Source organism: Canis lupus, chromosome 1 (genome assembly GCF_003254725.2).
Source record: "Canis lupus dingo isolate Sandy chromosome 1, ASM325472v2, whole genome shotgun sequence".
NCBI lineage: Eukaryota > Metazoa > Chordata > Mammalia > Carnivora > Canidae > Canis > Canis lupus.
The window spans coordinates 66,887,503-66,905,677 of record NC_064243.1 but is presented as its reverse complement, the minus strand read 5'-3'; the positions used below and the strand labels follow the sequence as shown (position 1 = coordinate 66,905,677).

The following is an 18,175-nucleotide window of genomic DNA, read 5'->3' as shown; positions in this document are numbered from 1 at the left end:
CATCCGTCTTCGCCAGCGTGGCCAGCACGGGTCATCGGCCGGCCGGAGAACACAACAGTGGGGTCACTGCAAGGGGGGAGTCGTGTGGGTAGATCGGTGACACCGTTGGTCTCAGTGAACCGAAATGAGGCTGTGGGATGAGTGGCTGGCAGCCCCGTGCAGTCGTCCTCCAGCCCCGGCAGCCGGGCCAGGCCGCGCAGGTGCGGCCCGTGCCCCTCGGTGGCGGGCATCGGTGGGGAGAGGGAGGTGGCCCTCCTGACCTGTGTGCTGGTGGCCTTCTCAGCCACGGGCAACGTCGCTCCACGTGGAGCAATGGATCATTCAAGCGATGGATTGAGAGTCATAACTGGAGAGTAAAATTAGTAAACTGCGATGCAGATTGCTCTCGAAAAACAACCCGAGAGAGGCTGACCTGTTAGGGTACCAGCTGTTGTCAGCTGAGGGCCAGTGAAGATGGGTGGCCCGAAGCTTCTGGGCTTCTCGTGTTGTGTGTAGCCAGGGAATGTCACGGCCTTGTTCCTGTCCCGCACGCAGATATCATCGTGCGAGCGGTAGAAACCAGAAGCATGAGTTTTTTTTTAAAAAGATGAGTTAATTTGAAAGTATAAAAATTTTAGCGGCTGAAACATGTCCCTACACAATTTCAAATGCCACCCAGTCCTTGCTCACGGAGCTCCCTCTGACGCATCCATGCCTGCGGTATTTTTCCAGGCCTAATTATACTGTCACATGAAGTGCCTTGATGCTCGCGGCATATTTCATTTCCACGAGACACTCTACTATCCCTGACACGATGCCCGTTTGAGAAAGAAAAAAAAAATCTGGTCACTTTGCATTTATGATAATGAAGGAAAATTCTTGGAAATTGATCAAGGCCTAAAATGATGCAGTTTATGGTGGGTAATTTATTGGAAACTAATATGAGAGGAATAGCTTCAAACCTAATTGGCTAAACACATAATATGTGATTAGCTTACATTGGGTACCATGAAAAGAAAAGAAAAAAAGAAAGAAGAGAAGAGAAGAGAAGAGAAGAGAAGAGAAGAGAAGAGAAGAGAAGAGAAGAGAAGAGAAGAGAAAGAAGAGAAGAGAAAAGGAATGAGAGATTTTGAAAATTGTCCTTCTGTCTGGACTTCGTGAAAGTCCTGACATTTTCTAGCTCATTGGCCTTAAGAGCAGCTGACACGTATCCAAAATAGTACAATAATAACAAAAGGCGGCATGTAATTACTTGGCCAGTGAATAAAGTTGAAGATGTGATGTCAGAATGACTCAAGTGACACCGTGTGAATCTACCTTGAGATTTGTGGGGGGCTTGATGAGCTTCTTACAATCTTAGACGGTTGGGAATATTCAAGAGAGATTTAATTTGTTCTGTATAGGTTCTAAAGTACAATACTAACTAGTGGTTGGAAGCTATATGGTGAGAGATAGAAGCTGATTATTAAGGGAGAACGTTGTAATTGTAGGGCTGTTCAGACCTAGTATGAGCTATTCCAGGAGGTGGTAAAACTACAATTAGTGGAAGTATCCAAGCATAATCTGGATAAGCACTCACTGGAGCTCTGGGGGATGTTTAGCATGAGGCTGAATGCTTTTTAAGATCCTTTTGGCCCCAAGAAGTGCCCCTGTAACTGAGTAAGAAAAAACCATATAGAATCTAAGCACTATACTGTTTCCGAGTCGAGAGAGCGCTGCATAGACTGGGATGTTTGGTGAAATCCTTAAGGAAGATTTGATTGGGTCTTCAAAGGCCGTAGAGGACTTGAATAGCAAAGACCGGGTGAGCGTGGTTATCACTGGAGGTCAGTGCCCGTGTGGGGGGTAAGGGCGGAACATCAGGAGGAGGATCCTGCTGAAGTGGAAGGTTTGCAATACGAAGTTGGGGTAAACGGGGTTTGGGGCAGGGTTGAGAGTAGGCCATGATGAAGACGCAAGATGGATAGGACCTACTGGTAGCTGTGGAGATACCCAGTGGGGAGGGCCTGGGACTGGACAGTGCTGGAGGAATTGAAAAATACATGAGTCGGGGATCCCTGGGTGGCTCAGAGATTTAGTGCCTGCCTTTGGCCCAGGGCATGACCCCCGGGTCCTGGGATTGAGTCCTGCATCGAGCTCCCTGCATGGAGCCCGTTTCTCCCTCTGCCTGGGTCGCTGCCTCTCTCTCTCTCTCTCTCTCTGTGTGTGTCTCTCATGAATAAATAAATAAAATCTTTAAAAAAAAATACATGAGTAGTGAAGGACAGGGGCAGAGGAAAGAAGAAAGTAGCTTTTGGTGGCACCAGTTGACGGAATTGGGGAGGATGTGAGTGAAATGATCAAGACCGCTTTCTAAATTTGCTCAAAAGGTTATTTTTTTATTTTTTATTTTTTTATTTTTTTATTTTTTTAAAGGTCATTTTTTTAGAGCCAGTCCATGAGTTTGTTTTCTCATTGTCTGTCTTGGGACTGACTGGTCTGTGAGACCCACCTGTTTCCATTTTTCTTTCTTACTTTCATAATTTCATATAAGTCATCCTACATAGAAATCAATGGTAGGAGATATTGGCTCTTTTGAGCTCTTTTGAGCTTTAGCAAAAGTTTGCCAGGACAGTTCGACGTTTATGGCCAAATTCAACCTCTGGGTGGTCCTGGTATCTGTGCGAAGACCATTGGTGCCTCAGCCTCGGGTCTCCCTCCAGCCTGCGCTCAGGGAGTTCTGTCCAAGAGGGGTGGTAAGCACGCTGCGCTTCCCTGATCTCTTGTGAGCTGATGCACACTAGCCTGCTGTTGAATTCTAACTGTCTCCGTTTATTCTTAGTTTAAGCAGTGGTGATCTCTTTTTCCCTGTCTGTATGCTGATGTACAGTTACTTCTGTTCTCCTCGAGAGCCCATGGGCCGTTCGGTGGCTAAGCTACTCGTCGGTCCTCGTCAGGCTGCTGCTTTTCCTCAGGACGTTGGTTTATTTGAGTTCAGGGCATCATATCCTCCCTTCGTGGCTTCATTCCAAGAACCATGGCTTGGGGTCTCGAAGCAAAATCATTAACCGCGTATCATGGATTGTGATGTTTGCCTGTTACCTGTGGCATTTGGGGCGGGTATGTGTATAAATGGTGAGCATCAGAACATTTAATCATAGTTAATTTTTAGGATTGTTAAATACCCCCAGGGTCGTTTTGGATGGCTTTCTGTGGCTCTCCACCACAAGGCGTTCGATGCCTTGAAGATAGTGTGAATTCTTTTCCTTCTTCAATAATTTATAAACTCTTGAGTTTGTTGTCTGCAGATTACATAATTGATTATAAATGAATAATGTGTGGGAAATACTTTAGCTTTGTCATCCATCCCTGGAGTGGGACTGTAAAAGCCCGGCAGTGATAGAAGCTCAAGGATTTCTTCCTATTGACATCTATAAATAACAATCTACCGCTTTTTTCTGTGCAAGAATAACTCACTCTTCTGCTGTGCCCCCAGCTGCCCTCCGGTGCCCTCTGAGCGTGTCACATGGAGCACTTCGCAGCTTCCCACTGGCTTCCTGCCACCCGTGCTGACAGCGCGGGGCTCCGCTAGCAGGCGGGGTTTCTTCTTTAGGAAAAGCAATCTACCAGAAAGATCTAATATTCATAAAGCCCATTTTATCATAAAACAAAACACAGAAAACCACCCCCAAATAAGAACTGAAGCTGAATGAATTTTTATAATGGAGTTTACCCCACCCAGGACAGGCAGGGCCTTCGCCCGCCACCCCTGGGGCCCCCGAGGGATCGTCCCCGCACATCTGGGCCAGCTTGGTTCCTCTACAAGTAATGGTCTTCTTAACTTTTAGCCCTTGTATGTTTTGGTCATAGTTTTTTTTTTTTTTTTCTCCACTTATATGAGCGTTCCTAGATGCTCTAAATTAGTCTTGCCTAATGCTTAAAAGTGTCTTAAAGTCTCTTTTCAACTGTGGGTTTGTCCTCTGCCCCTTTCTTTTCTTCACAGCTTGTCTATTGAGGAGGAACCCGGACCCCTGACTTGTTGTTTTGCTCTCGTCTGCATTTTAGGGTTGGTGTACCAGGGTCCTCTTCACCTAAACACGCTCTTCCGATTTTGTTTGTAAACTGGCAGCCACACCCAGAGTCCAGTTTGATCCTTTGGCAGTATTGGAGGGGGTGCCTGGTATGGTTACAGGAGGCACACCATGTCTCTCTCTTTCTTACCTTTTTTTTTTTTTTTTTTTTTTTTTTTAAGGAAGAAAGATGTGAAAGATATGTAAGAAAACACATCCTTAAAAAAAAAAAAAAATCTGTCTTCCAGAAGCATTTCTGGTAACAAAGCCATCTGTATCAGTCAGTGTTCAGACATTAAACGTGTATGCCTATGTGTGTCTACACACACACATGTTTTTCTTTTTTTTTAATCCGAAAAGGATTCATAGCCATCGATGCTTCGTGCCTCTATCAATTGCTGCAGGCTGCAAGTTGTAATATGCTAATTCTGTTATTTATTTGTATTAGTTTAGTTAAGGAAGAGATACTTTTCATCTACCTGTCACTACCCAGTGACGTACTTCATTAAGGAAAGGGAGGATAAATGGTCTCATCTTTGCTTTAGTTATTGGCTTTCAATATAATGAGTTGATTGATTATCATTCTCTGAAGGTGATGGATTCTTCTTTTATTATTATTATTATTATTATTATTATTTTATGAACTCATGGACTTAAACCTATTTAATTGACTTCAATATTTTGTAATTTTTACTATTATTACTACTATTAAAACTCAGACGGCCCCATCTTTAGGCAGTGAGAACCTCTTCAAGCTGGCTCCAGAGTTCTCCTGGTGTGACGTCAGTCGTTTTTGGTAATTTCCTGCTGTCTGATGTTGTGAGATGCTGCATTGTCATTTTGTACGCTTTCCTCACCAGACCCAGTGCCCTGGTCTGGTTTTAGTAAAGACATTTTATTCCGTGATGTGGATTCTCATTTTGTTAGACCTTTTCTGTGAACAGAACTAAGGTAGAATGTGTCTTTAAAGATAAAATAGGAATGAGTTCTTACTGATATTTCAAGTTCAAGCCTAAAGATTTTCACTTAATGTTTTCTCTATTATGATTTGTCAGCTTTGGCTTCTTTTTCCCTGCTACTATTCTCGGTTCTCAGTGACACAGGGGAAGGGAGAATTAGAATACTCTGTAATTCCTCGTTTTTAGACTCTGATGTCATTTTGGATCCTCGTACCATCTAACTCCTAGCGTAGAACCATTGCCACTATACTGTCTCTTGTACAGCCCCTGTTTATTTAGTTCCACAGGCAACTGTGTTTTTAATGATCACCATCAGCCTGTACCTCATGTCTTCCCAGTAACATTAGTTGGTTGAAGGTCATTTTCTAGTAGGATTAGCCTACTTTCTAGTAGGTTCAGGATTAGCCCATGGAACTAATATTCCCTGAGTTCTGGGACGTTGATAACAGTTTATATGTGCCTTTGATTAGTTTTTTGTGTGCCCTCGATTCTTTTCATTTTTAAGATTTTATTTAATTATTTGAGAAAGAGAGAGAGTGCATGTGTGCGACCATGAGCAGGGGGAGGGGTGGAGGGAGAGGGCCAGAACCCCAAGCCGACTCCGTGCTGAGTGTGAGCTGGATACGGGGCTCGATCTCACGACCCTGAGATCATGACCTGAGTTGAAATCAAGAGTTAGATGGTTAACCGACTGAGCCACCCAGGGGTCCCTGTGCCCTTGATTCTTAAGTCAGTTTTGCAGGATATAAAATCCTTTGTTCACATTTTCTTTCCTTGAGTAACTTTAGTATGTTACTTCATTTCATTCTGGCATAAAGCCTTGCTATCAAAGCCTGATAATATTTGTTTCCTTTAATTCATTTATCTGCTTTTTCTAGATATTCAAAGGATTTTTTCCTGTTTTTTTTTTTTTTAAAGATTCTAATTTTACCAGAATATGTATCACTGTATCATTCTAGGCTACTGTTCTCAGGTATGGGGTATGTTCTTCCAATATGTATTTACAAAACCTTCTTTTTCAATTTTTAGAAAATGCTCTTAATTATGACTTTCGTACTTTGTATTGTTTTGTTTCCTTACTTCTGTATGGACTTGTGTTATCTCTGTATCTGAGCTTCTTTGCATTCCATCATTAATAGTCGCTTTCTCTGAAATCCTTTTTATTCTCATTTTAAATAAAGCCCCTTTTTCCCCCACATTCTATTTTGCTTAAGACATCACCTGTTGATTTTATTTCCTCTGATCAATCAGATTTCTAATATTACTTTTTTTCTTTCATTTCTAATTTTTTGAGTTCTGTCATCTTATTTATGAGTTTAATAATATTAGTTTATATTATTCTTTCATGTCATGAGTCATTTTCTTAATGTGTTGTAGCATGGCTTGAAATATTAGGTTTCAGTTTTGATGTTTTGTGGGCATATTTTCCTGACTTTCAGGGACTCTGGGATTTGTACTCTGCTCCTTTTCTATTTTAGACTTACAATAATTTTATGTTGGATTTGACCTTGATACTTTTAAGTTGTTCATTTTTATGTGAGTTGTGTTGTCTTGAAACTTAAAAATGAGATGTGGAGTTAAGGAAAACTTCCCCGATTTCAAGAATCACCTCTTTTGTTTCTGTGAGTTATGTCTTGCTTTTCTGGGATTTCTTGATTTTGTTCTCATCTCTACTTTGTCTGGACCTTTTCCCCCCCTTACCTTCCCTTGTTGTTTCTTCTGTTTTTTATGTGGCAGATTCAGGAAGAGTGAAAAGTCATCCCACTGCCACCAAGTTGCTGGAATCCCTCAAATGTAATAGTTTAATTGTTTTGGTCTCTTTGCTCTACTCGACTTCCCTCTTAATATGAATGGTATAGTTTTATAATTGTAAACTCACAAGCTTTATATTCTCCATTTTCTCTGGTGTAGTTTGAGGCAACCAGCTAATTCCATTCTTTATATTCTTTAGTTTGTCTAAAATATTTTAAGGTCACAAATACCTGGTCACCCAGAACTTTACCTTCTATACATATTTGATTAGGGATATCTCACAGTAATATTTTGCATCTCTTTATTACATCATGCCCTGGATTATTATTGCCTCTAAATCTAATCAGGTCTAGAGAGCCAGTTCTAGGAAATCCAGAACCAAACCAGATCAGAAAACACATCCTTAAAAAAAAAAATCTGTCTTCCAGAAGCATTTCTGGTAACAAAGCCATCTGTATCAGTCAGTGTTCAGACATTAAACGCGTATGCCTATGTGTGTCTACACACACACATATGTTTTTCTTTTTTTTTTTTTTCTTAATCCGAAAAGGATTCATTACAAGGAATTGGTTCATGTGACTGTGGGGCTGGTGAGGCAAGTCTGAAGTTAGCAGGTCAAACCCTTGGGAGGGATATTCAGGCACAAACTCAAGTTGCTGCTTACTGGTGGAATTTCTTCAACTTTAGGGAAGCCTCAGCTCTGCTTTTAAAACATTTCAACAAATTGAATCAAGTCCACCCAGATTATCTAGGATAATCTCCTTGACTTAGTGTCAGTTCGGTTATAGACTTCAATTCTATCTCCAAAATCCCTTTGCCGGGACACCTAGTTTGAATAACTTGGGACTGTGTGTAGCCTAGACAAGTTGAATGATCAAAAGACCATCACAGTTATTAAATGTGTTATGTACCTATATATTGTTTTGATTATTTTCTTTATCATATTGCTATTATTAGGATTTGCAAAGAGAACTTTTGTACAATTATCTCATTAATATTTTCACCATGTGTGTTGCATAGCAGGTACAAATAAATACCCGCTCCCCCCCCCCAATTTTAGATTAAAAGTGGAGATGTGAGATATAATGAGAATTGTGAAGATAATAAATGATTGTTTCAGGACTGGAACCTAGGGGTCATCTTCCATCAGGCATGGTTCAGTCCATTTACTCATGCTCCCTGTATGTTGCTCCTCATACCACAAGGCTGCAAAGACACCTGTGCTTCGTAGATTAAAATGTTTTTTTCTTATTTAGTAGCTGAATTTACATTTTGTTACACTTGGTTAATGATTGAGTCTAGTAGTTTGTTATTCCCAGTACATTTTTACCCTGCATTTTAAAGTTAGAATTATATTTGCCACCTTTTTTTCCTGTGTCAAGTACCATTCACCTTCTTCAGTCCTTTCATTGCCAAATGGCAAATATGTTGGCCAACTTAGTATTGTCATTTTAGTGTAATTTTCCTAGAACACTATGTTTCTATTAAATGCTTAATCTGTTGAAATAAATATAATAATTTCTAATGGACATAAATAAGTTTATCTCAAAGCAGTAATGTTTCTAATTTTAGAAATGTCTAAATTTCTAAGCCTTTAATTTTGTCATTAAAATCTTTTGTGTTTCTAAAATTCTTGGTTTAACTGTTTAATAATAATAATAATAACAACAATAATAATTCATGAGAAAGAAAAAAGCATTCATATAGTAGACAAGTCCTGGTAAGGAACCCTCAGTTCCTTGGGATTAATTTGACTGGATTGTTGTATGACTCACTTCAACCTTAGTTAATTATATCGTGCAAATTTACTTTGAGTTTAGTTCTGGACAAAAGGGCAAGTACTGACAAATCATATGCCATCCTCTTAGTCCTCTTAATGTATTCAACAGGAACCTAAATACCAAATGTAGGGAAACAGTTTCCCTCTTAACAGTTTCTCTGGCTCTAAGAGGATGGAGGGATCATATATCATCATGTGCCCACTAAAGGCAGTGAAAAATAAATAAAATGATAAATTTAATTTAATTTTTTCTTCAAGTCAACAGAGTGAAATAATCCCTGCAAGTATTCGAAGAGCTACATTATTTAATTTTAAATTAAATTGGATTAATTCTGTTTCTCAAGCTTTGAAAAGAAAAGCTGAGAGAAACTGTGTCATATTTTTAACTTTAGGAGTTCAAGCCGAAAGTGGTATAAAACCAAGTGTATTGTGTCCCTTAACAGGAAGTCCAGAAAGAGCAAAGGGGGTCTAGCAGTGGTTGATACCATTTCAGACACTTGATCAAGAACTTGATTCTGTCTTTCTCCTCAATGTGCCATCCTCAGTGTGTCACCTTTTCTCTCACATTGACCAGTCCGCTCTTGTAGTTTTAGTCATAACATGGAGAAAAAGGAAAGAGGACCCACTGTGTCTTCTCTTGAGACGTGATAACCTTTCTAGAAGTGAATTGGCCTGTTTCTGTCGAATCTCATTGGCCAGAATCAGGGTACATACCCATTTTTAACACTTTCACTATTATTAGGAATAGAATCTCCATGATTGCTTTCTACCAGTGTGTCTCAAGCTGTAATGTCTTGACCCATTAACCTAGGGATCTTGTGAAAATGTGGATTTTGATTCAGTAGGTTGAGAGTGATCTCTAGACTTAGTATTTGTAACAGTTTGACAGGTAATTCTGATGCTGCTGGTCTGTAGAGCATACTTTGAGTATAAGAGGTTTGACTAATATAGGTTTGGCTATTATAGATGTTGAGAATTAACCAATATTATCACTACACTACTTTAAGCCAGGAACTGAACTTGTCAGATAAACACTGCCTATGGCCTGCATGAGGAAGCTTACTTAAAGAGAGAGGTAATAATACTAGGGAATGTCATGACTTGCCCAGGCTTATTTGGTAAGTGACAAGTCTCAGCAACCTGTACTGGAGACCTAGCAAATAAGAAAGCATTATGAGGATATGGGAAGTCGGGGAGAGAAAAAGGCAACGTGTTAGGTCATAATCCTTGGATCATATAATTTTGTGGTTCATTTCTCAGAGTTGGGGATACTTAAAATGAAGAAATCATATAAAAAAACTTTAAAGCAAGCTAAAGAGCCTGGAACTGAATAACATAAAAGCAGAAAACTATATGCAAACACGGCTGCATAAGGGAGAAATTTGACATTCTTTTTTTCTTCCTTCATAGCACTGCCCATTCTGCTAAATTGATAGTTTGTAGTCAGGCAAAGGTCTATTATTTTGGATTATAAAAGAAAAGTTATCATTATTTTTGACTTCTCAAACGTACATGTCATCATTTGCTACTTTTAACTGTAATGCATTACTGGAAGCTGAGTAAATAATGCAATGCCTAGTATAGTAGATTATATTTCTCATTGGTACAATGCATTAATCAAGGCTTTACAATAAACAATCAATTCATTGGACTAGGCCTATAATATAAGTGAATAAAAGCAGCTTTGGTTTAGGTTAAAGGAAATACTGCTGGATTTTGTGTCATTAAGCCTGGTTTTGAGTTTTAATCCTACTAACAGGCTACATATCACATTTCTAATCTTTCTGAATCCTGATTTTATGATTTTTAAATGGGAATAATTATCATATAGGTTTTTTTTGAGATAGCAGCAATAGAACCAAGATAATAGCCTATATACCATCTGGCACATGGAGGCACTTATTAAATGTTATTGAAGATAAGCCTAAGTATTATGAAGGTATAACGGTATGATGAGTGGTGGTTGTTATTTCAAAAAATGAATACCATGTATAGCTACTGTGCCCTTTAATTATATAAATAATGTATATCCTATATAAGCTCATATATTTTACAGTTATATTAACATATTAATAAACACAAATATAAACATAATGTAACATAATCGGCTTTGTGTACTCCTGAATCATCTTAAGCAGGCCCCTAAATGTCTCAAAGTTAAGTTATTGTTCAGAAATAGCTTGGCATAAATGATCTCCAGATGCTTTTGAGGTTCTATATTTATGTAGTTTCTCTTTATTATTATTTTAATTAATGGTTAGTATATTTTTGTTAAAATAATTTATAAAAGCCTAAGGAAGGCTTACGTGATCCCTGTCTCTGAAAACATCAGTGAATTTAATTCATTTTAACCAAGAACTTGAGCACTTATTAAAAAAGGATAATATATGTGATGGCATGGAAGAAAAAATATATATGTATATACATACAAATAAGACTAGAAAACCTATCTTTAGGGTGATTTCAGTATACAAAGAGGGGGGAAAAAGTATGTATCTATATCTATCTAGATCTAGGCCTAGACATATATAGAGAAAAATAATATATTAGAAGAAATTCAAGATAGAAAAGCCAGTCATTGAGGCTTTGATGTCTGGTTGCAAAGTAAAGGATCAAGTAAGGTCTCATTGAAAATGCAGAGGATTGAAGGAATGGGAGAACCACATGGTCCGTTGTCGTTCTAGAGGGAACTGTCGTAGCAGGGGAACTTGGTTGTTCTATGATAGTAAAAGAGGCTGTTGGGCATCACTGAGGCCAGCGTGAGTTTTGGGATCATGATAATATTCACAGGACTATGGTGGAGAGGACATTTTTGCCCGGTAGATAACTGTGATGAGAATGATACTTGGGCATGCTCAGAATTCCCGAAGATGAGATGTAGGTGAGTGGGATTGTGGTGGAGTGGTCCCCAAGGGATGGACTGGTTAATGGTGGCCTTCCCTGAAGGAGAGTAAGGCCATAGAAGAAAAGTTTGGAGGAAAATAGTATCATGAGATGAATGGCAATTAAGGTGGAAAGATGAAATAATGATGATTGAGATGGAAACACTGAGGGTACTTAGAATCTCTTCCCAGAAGAAGATGGGCTTTTGAAAGGCACGGCATTAAAAGACATGGGGGTGTGTGTGCATGCACAAGGTAATTCAGAAGGTAGGGTGGCCACCGGACTTGGCTGGTCTTGAAGAGCTGAGAAATATAAATGGCAGAGAGGAAGGTGGCCAAAGGTTGAGGGCACCACTGGAGGGATAAGTTAGAGGAAGAGGAAGTGAGAGTACTTGCAGGTATAGAGTGCCTTCTGGTTAGAAAGACCTTATCAAAGGATGTAGTAATTGAAAAAAGGGCAGCCAGAAAGGTGCATATGTAAAGGGCTTTGTTTGTGTGGTTTGAAAGAGAGGGAAAGAGAATCTAGACTTGTTTTTATGGATTTATATCTTAGGGCTTCTGAATATAAGCTGTGTTTTCTCTTCACTATTATCCAGGAGAATGATCAGAGATCTTAGTGCAGAAATCATGGGATAGGTGGGTAAGGAAAGAATTAACAATAAGCTGAATGAATAAACTACGGTAAAATTGTAGTTGGAACTTTGGGTCCTTAGGTAAATGTGTGTGTGTATGCATAGGCATACGCACATATATACCACATAGTATGCACAAATGCATCGTTTCAGATGTGGAGAGGTGGGTTTTAGGATTTAAAACTTTATTACGAAAGTAATAGAATGATCCTTTTATTATTTACTCTTCTAAAAAATGTATTTCAGCCATGAAAAAGTTATGGAAAACAGTAAGATGACCACTAATGTACCCACCACTCAAATTTAAAAGAAGTTGACATTTTGCATTTTTATTTCATGTATTAATTTTTGTTAAGGAATTTTATCTGGGGTTTAAACATGTATATGTGTATTTCACACCAGAGGAATAGTGGAGCTGGTTGGGATTGCTATTGCTGATTTTCAGTAATTTTAGGAGTCAAATGATATTACACAGGTAATTTGAAAGTGGCCACAGTGGGAGTATTTACACCACAGAAAATGAGCCATGATACAAATCAACAGTTTATTATTTTTGGTTAAGAGCTAGCTCTTCAGCATTTTGCCAGCACACTGCGGTTTTAGTTTGCATAAACTTCTACGTTGTATTTTATTGAATGGATAAATCTCAGGTGACTTATCCACTATTCAGGGATCCCTGGGTGGCGCAGCAGTTTGGCGCCTGCCTTTGGCCTAGGGTGTGATCCTGGAGACCCGGGATCAAATCCCACATCAGGCTCCTGGTACATGGAGCCTTCTTTTCCCTCTGCCTATGTCTCTGCCTCTCTCTCTCTCTCTCTGTGACTATCATAAAAAAAAAAATTAAAAAAAAAAGAAGACTTATCCACTATTCAGGAAAATTTGGATCTTTCCCATATTGAACTGTTCCCATATTGCAGTGGTTCTGAGTTCAACATTCTTGTGCGTATCTCCTTGATCACATGTGCAAAAGTGATTCAAATGTCAAAATGCAGAAGTGGGACCGCTGTGTGCTAAGGAATTTCCGTCTTCAAATTTACTAGATAGTAGCAAATTATCTTCTAAAATGAGTCTAATATTTTGAACATCCATTAATAATTTTAGGGGTTTTGTTTTCCACATCTAATAATAGGAATTCATGTTTTAAGTCGTATGAAAGGACACCAGGGATATTTAGCATTTCACCAACAAGAGATGAGGTTGAGGCTCGTGACCCGTTCTTTCTCATCATTACAACTTTTCTTTGCCCTTTGTGCTGTCTTTGACATATGGACATTTTAAAATTTAGGTTGAGGATCTCTTTTCTTGGTTATTAGACAAACACATTTTCTCTTTTTATAGCCTGTCCACTTTTTGATAGGGTTGTTTGTCTTTTTTCTTATTGAACTGTAGAAGATCTTTACATAACCTGGCTATTTATCTTTTGATGGATTATTTCCATGACAAATATCTTATCACAGTTCGTGGGGTTTTTTTCCCCCACTTTATTTATGATGTCTTTCAATGTATAGAAGTTATAAATTTTATTATAGTTGACTTTTTCAACCATCTCCTTTATAGCTTACACTTACTGTCTTGTGTGAGGTACCCTGATATCATAAATATGCTTTTCAGTATTTCATTTTGTAAGTTGACAGATATGCTATTAGCATTTAGGTTCTTTTGATTACTTTTCTTAAATGGTATAAATTGGCTGTCATTAGTGCCAAAGAGATAAAGTTTGCAGAGTACAGATTTTGGTTTGACTCTAAATTATTCATCAGTATTTTATTGTCATTCTGTGGCAGATCATATGCTACACATTTCGAATACTAAGTTGCATTGGGCATCCTCTTGGTCTTCCCATGGGGACAAACCTATTACATAGCACATGCAGTATAGAATAAGGGCTAAAAGAAGTCCCCCTGCGTATACTCAAGGAGGAGGGGGGCAGTGAATCATATGCCAAGGGGCCATTAACTGTTCTGTTAATTTATATATTCTGATCTAATAACAATTTCGTGGAAAATAGTAGTAAGCTATAATGCCAGTGCTATGCCCCTAACGGATACCAAAGTTTATTTCCATGCTTTTGGGGGGTTGAATGATAGTGGTAAAAATTTGTGGGGCTACCTAGACGTTTTCCTCCTAATTTAGGAACAAGAATAGTTTATCACAGAAATCGGTTGCTAAGATGCTTTAGATTTATGGAAATGTTAAGAACCTGTTTCTTAAAGATTGGTTTCTGCTTGCAGAGACGAAATGGAGAAGATATCCCAGTAGCCCAGACTAAGAACATCAATCACAGAAGATTTGCTGCTTCCTTTAGATTGCAGGAAGTGACAAAAACTGACCAGGATCTGTATCGCTGTGTAACTCAGTCAGAACGAGGTTCCGGGGTGTCCAATTTCGCTCAACTTATTGTAAGAGGTAAGGTTGGTTGCTTTGCTTTCACTTCATGAAATTGCTTGGCTTCGTTAGAACAAAAGCAGCCTTGTAGATATTTTGACTGATTTTTGAACCTGTTGCTCTTCATCTCAAGTCACTAAAAAAATTATATAAAAGTTCTGCTGATGTCTTCAGGTAAAGTAAGACCGTTGTATTATCTGTCGAACAAGGTTTTAACAAGTGTTTCCCATAGAATGGAATCTATTTTAAAAAGCTCTAATAAGGTGAACCATGCAAAACACCTTTATTCCTTGGGACACCTGGGTGGCTCAGTGGTTGAGCGTCTGCCTTTGGCTCACGGCGTGACCCCGGGGTCCCAGGATCAAGTCCCACATCGGGCTCCCTGCAGGGAGCCTGCATCTCCCTCTGCCTGTGTCTCTGCCTCTCTCTCTCTGTGTCTCTCATGAATAAATAAATAAAAATATTTTTAAAAAACACCCTTATTCCATATTGCTGCCGTCTAGTTTTCATGTTAATTTAGGCTTGCTTTTCTTGTTTAAAATAGTTCCACAGGTACAGTGTTTTTCTTCAAAGCACTGTAGCCATGACAAGGTCAGAGTTTCTATCCCCATGTAGATCCGTAAATTTTAACAGAATCAAAACCCAGTGGTGGTGGATGTGAAGTTCACCAACTATGACCCCCTCGAGGATCTTAGAAAGTTAGACTTGCTAAGTGGTCCTCATTAATATTCTTTTTTTTTAAATATTTTATTTATTTGAGAGAGAGATAGAGATAGCGAGCGAGCGAGAGCACACAAGCAGAGGGGGCGGGGGAAGCAGACTCCTTGTGGAGCAGGGAGCCTGATGTGGGACTCGATCCCAGGACCTTGAGGTCATGACCTGAGCCAAAGGCAGACGCCTGACTGACTGAGCCGCCCAGGCACCCGCCTCATTGACATTTCTGCACACTAGAGTTGCCGGAGGAATTATGAGGGGTTATCACGTATCAGTATATATCTGCGATGAATATTGGGAAACAAGCCTGAGTGCACAATGTGTATTAACTTCATTCAGAAGTTACTGGGTTCCTGATATTATGGAATATACACACTGTTCCAGATTGTGGAGATAAAATTGTAAATAAAATGCAGAGCCCCCGACCATGTAGAGCTCAGCCCTGAGGGGTGTTAGGCACACCATGTGGAAGACTACTGAAAATGTAGCAGCAAATTATGGTATGTGTTACGAAGAAAAATAAACACTCAAAAAAGATGACGATTAAAATCTTAGTGACGGTGGTCCGGTGGCTGTGGAACGGAACCCTCAGACGTGAGGGATCGCTTATCTGTGTGAAAATCTAGAGGAATACAGCTCTGTTAAGTAGACTCAACAAGTCAGCAGCAAGCAATGGTGACACAGATGTAAATAAGTATAAACTACCAAGATCTCCTTAAGTTGTTTAGGAGATCCTGGGGCGCCTGAGGGGCTCAGTCACTCAAGTGTCTGCCTTCAGCTCAGGTCATGACCCCGGGGTCCTGACATCAAGCCCCACATCCGGCTCCCTGCTCAGTGGGGATCTGCTTCTCCGCCTGCCTGTCCCCGTGCTTGTGCTCATTTTCTCTCTCTCTATCTCTCTCTCTCAAATAGGTAGATAGATAGATAGACAGACAGACAGGTAGATAGATGATAGATAGGTAGATAGGTAGGTAGGTAGGTAGATAGATAGATAGATAGATAGATAGATGATAGGTAGGTAGATAGGTAGGTAGATAGATGATAGATAGGTAGATAGATAGGTAGCTAGGTAGGTAGGTAGGTAGATAGATAGATAGATAGATAGATAGATAGATAGATGATAGGGAGGTAGATAGATAGGTAGGTAGGAGTTTAGGAGATCCTAACAAGAAGGTCTAACCTGAACTGAGATTTATCCGACACATCCAGGAAGGTCTTCACGAGTGAGTTTTCTTTGAGAGAGGATCTGAAGGTTGAGAAAGGTTGTCCAGGTGAGGGATGTGGATGTGGGGGCAGGAACGAGAGGTCCGGGTGCCAGCAGACGTGCCGCGCAGAGACCAAGGCACGTGTCAGGGCCCGGAGGTTGGAAGGAGAACATACGATCTATCCATCTTCAAGTTAATCTATTTTAAATGCTTGACATCCAGTGTCTTTTACACACATTATTTCATTTTAAGATTTACTTGATTTTTAATACTTTAACCTTTAATGCTTTAGAGAGAGGAAAATTGAAATTCAGACTATTTGGTAATTGCCCAGAGCCACAAAAATCTCATAATTGACTGAGCCAGAACTTAACCCTGTGTTGCTTGAGTCCTGATGCTGGGCTCCTCCTTGTCCACCCCAGCTTTATCTCACGTTCTCGAGATTAAACAATGCTACCGGCCTTTGTCAGGCTTCTGTCTTGAGAGATCATTTTTTTTTTTTTTAGAAGTCAATCTTTGTAGATTGGGTCTGACTCTGTATTAAATAAGACTTCTCTTGTGTCTCTAGAGTCTGCTCCTCTCATCTGCTCAACTTCATGAAATCACAGTCGCAGATAATTGAGTAATAGGAAAACAGGATAGTATCTTGGTGATCAGCGATGAGGCAAGGGACACGGGAGACAATTGTTACGTGTGAGATGCTGGTCTACCTGTCTCTCTTGAGCCTGCTGTAGCCTCTTTCTCACCTGAGCCCACGGTGGAAGGCCTGAGGGTCCCGGGGTGGTGCTCCCAGTGGTTACTAGGCTATGGGGGCAGGATGTTGGGGGTGCTCTTGAGTTTTGGGGCTCGCCAATCCCGAAGGGTGCTCTTCTGTGCATTTGATGGCAGCCCTGCAGGGGCTGGTGGCCTTTAATGGTGCAGAGCGCACTTGACCACCTCGCGGTTACTCGTATGTGCGCGCATGTATGCAGACAGGTGTGTATACGTGTGCGTCTCTATACACCTGCACACCCCTTTCTGAGGCAGTGGTCTTGTAGTGTATTCAGCACTTTATAGGAAGCACAGTTGAACTTTTTATCCGGGTGCTCCCTTTTAAAGTTCCATTTCCTTTTCTTGGATAGTTGTCTTATGTGTGTGTGTTTTCAAAGAAGAGATTTATTTTGGTGTTACAAGATCTCTCTTGTTTATCTGAATCAAAAAGTAGATTTTATCACTTTATCAACGCGTGGTTTACTTTTCCTGGAGACAAATGCGTGAAGGCTGCTCTAGGAGCATTACTTGTGCAATGCATAGTTCAGGAAGATTGACAAGTGGGAATCTTTGGGTTTCATAGAAAAGTTTGACTTTTTTTCTTTTCCAAAGTTTGGCCGTTTAACCTACATTTTATTTCGGGTTTTCTGTGATACCTGTGGGTTTGAAATACAGTGGTGCTTTCAGTTTTGCTATCCGGAGTCCAGTAACCTTTTAGAAACATACTTTGATAATTTTGGGGGCTTTCTTTTCTTTTCAACATATTTTAGGTAGGTGGTTACATCTCTAATACTTAGAGGTGATATTTTGCTCGTTGTTTTATTTGAAAGCGAATATGAAGCAATGCATTTTCTTGTTTGTCTAGATAAACCACCAAAGAAATATTGTTAACCAAAAAAACCCGCCCTTTGAGATCAGCGATCCCGGTGCTAAAATAGTGCTGAGAATCAACCGTGGTGACAGGTCCTGTCTCTCATTGGCACTTTTAAAGCTGACATCCTGTTACTTTGATACAAAAGATGGTAATTTTAAAGGAAATTTTTGGGGCAGTGACATGAATAGTCTTTAATAAGAGCTGGCATAGTATT

At 39.7% G+C, this 18,175-nt stretch overlaps 1 protein-coding gene across 7 annotated transcripts in view; it reads left to right on the top strand.

Annotated features, from left to right (window-relative positions):
- Positions 1-18,175, top strand: part of PTPRK (protein tyrosine phosphatase receptor type K) — a 548,248-nt gene that overhangs the window by 282,158 nt on the left and 247,915 nt on the right. For all 7 annotated transcript variants that reach the window (XM_035699505.2, XM_025422992.3, XM_025422993.3 and 4 more), the window contains exon 6: positions 14,265-14,439. In XM_035699505.2, the coding sequence (XP_035555398.1) occupies positions 14,265-14,439 (175 nt within the window). The remainder of the gene's footprint in view (positions 1-14,264; positions 14,440-18,175) is intronic.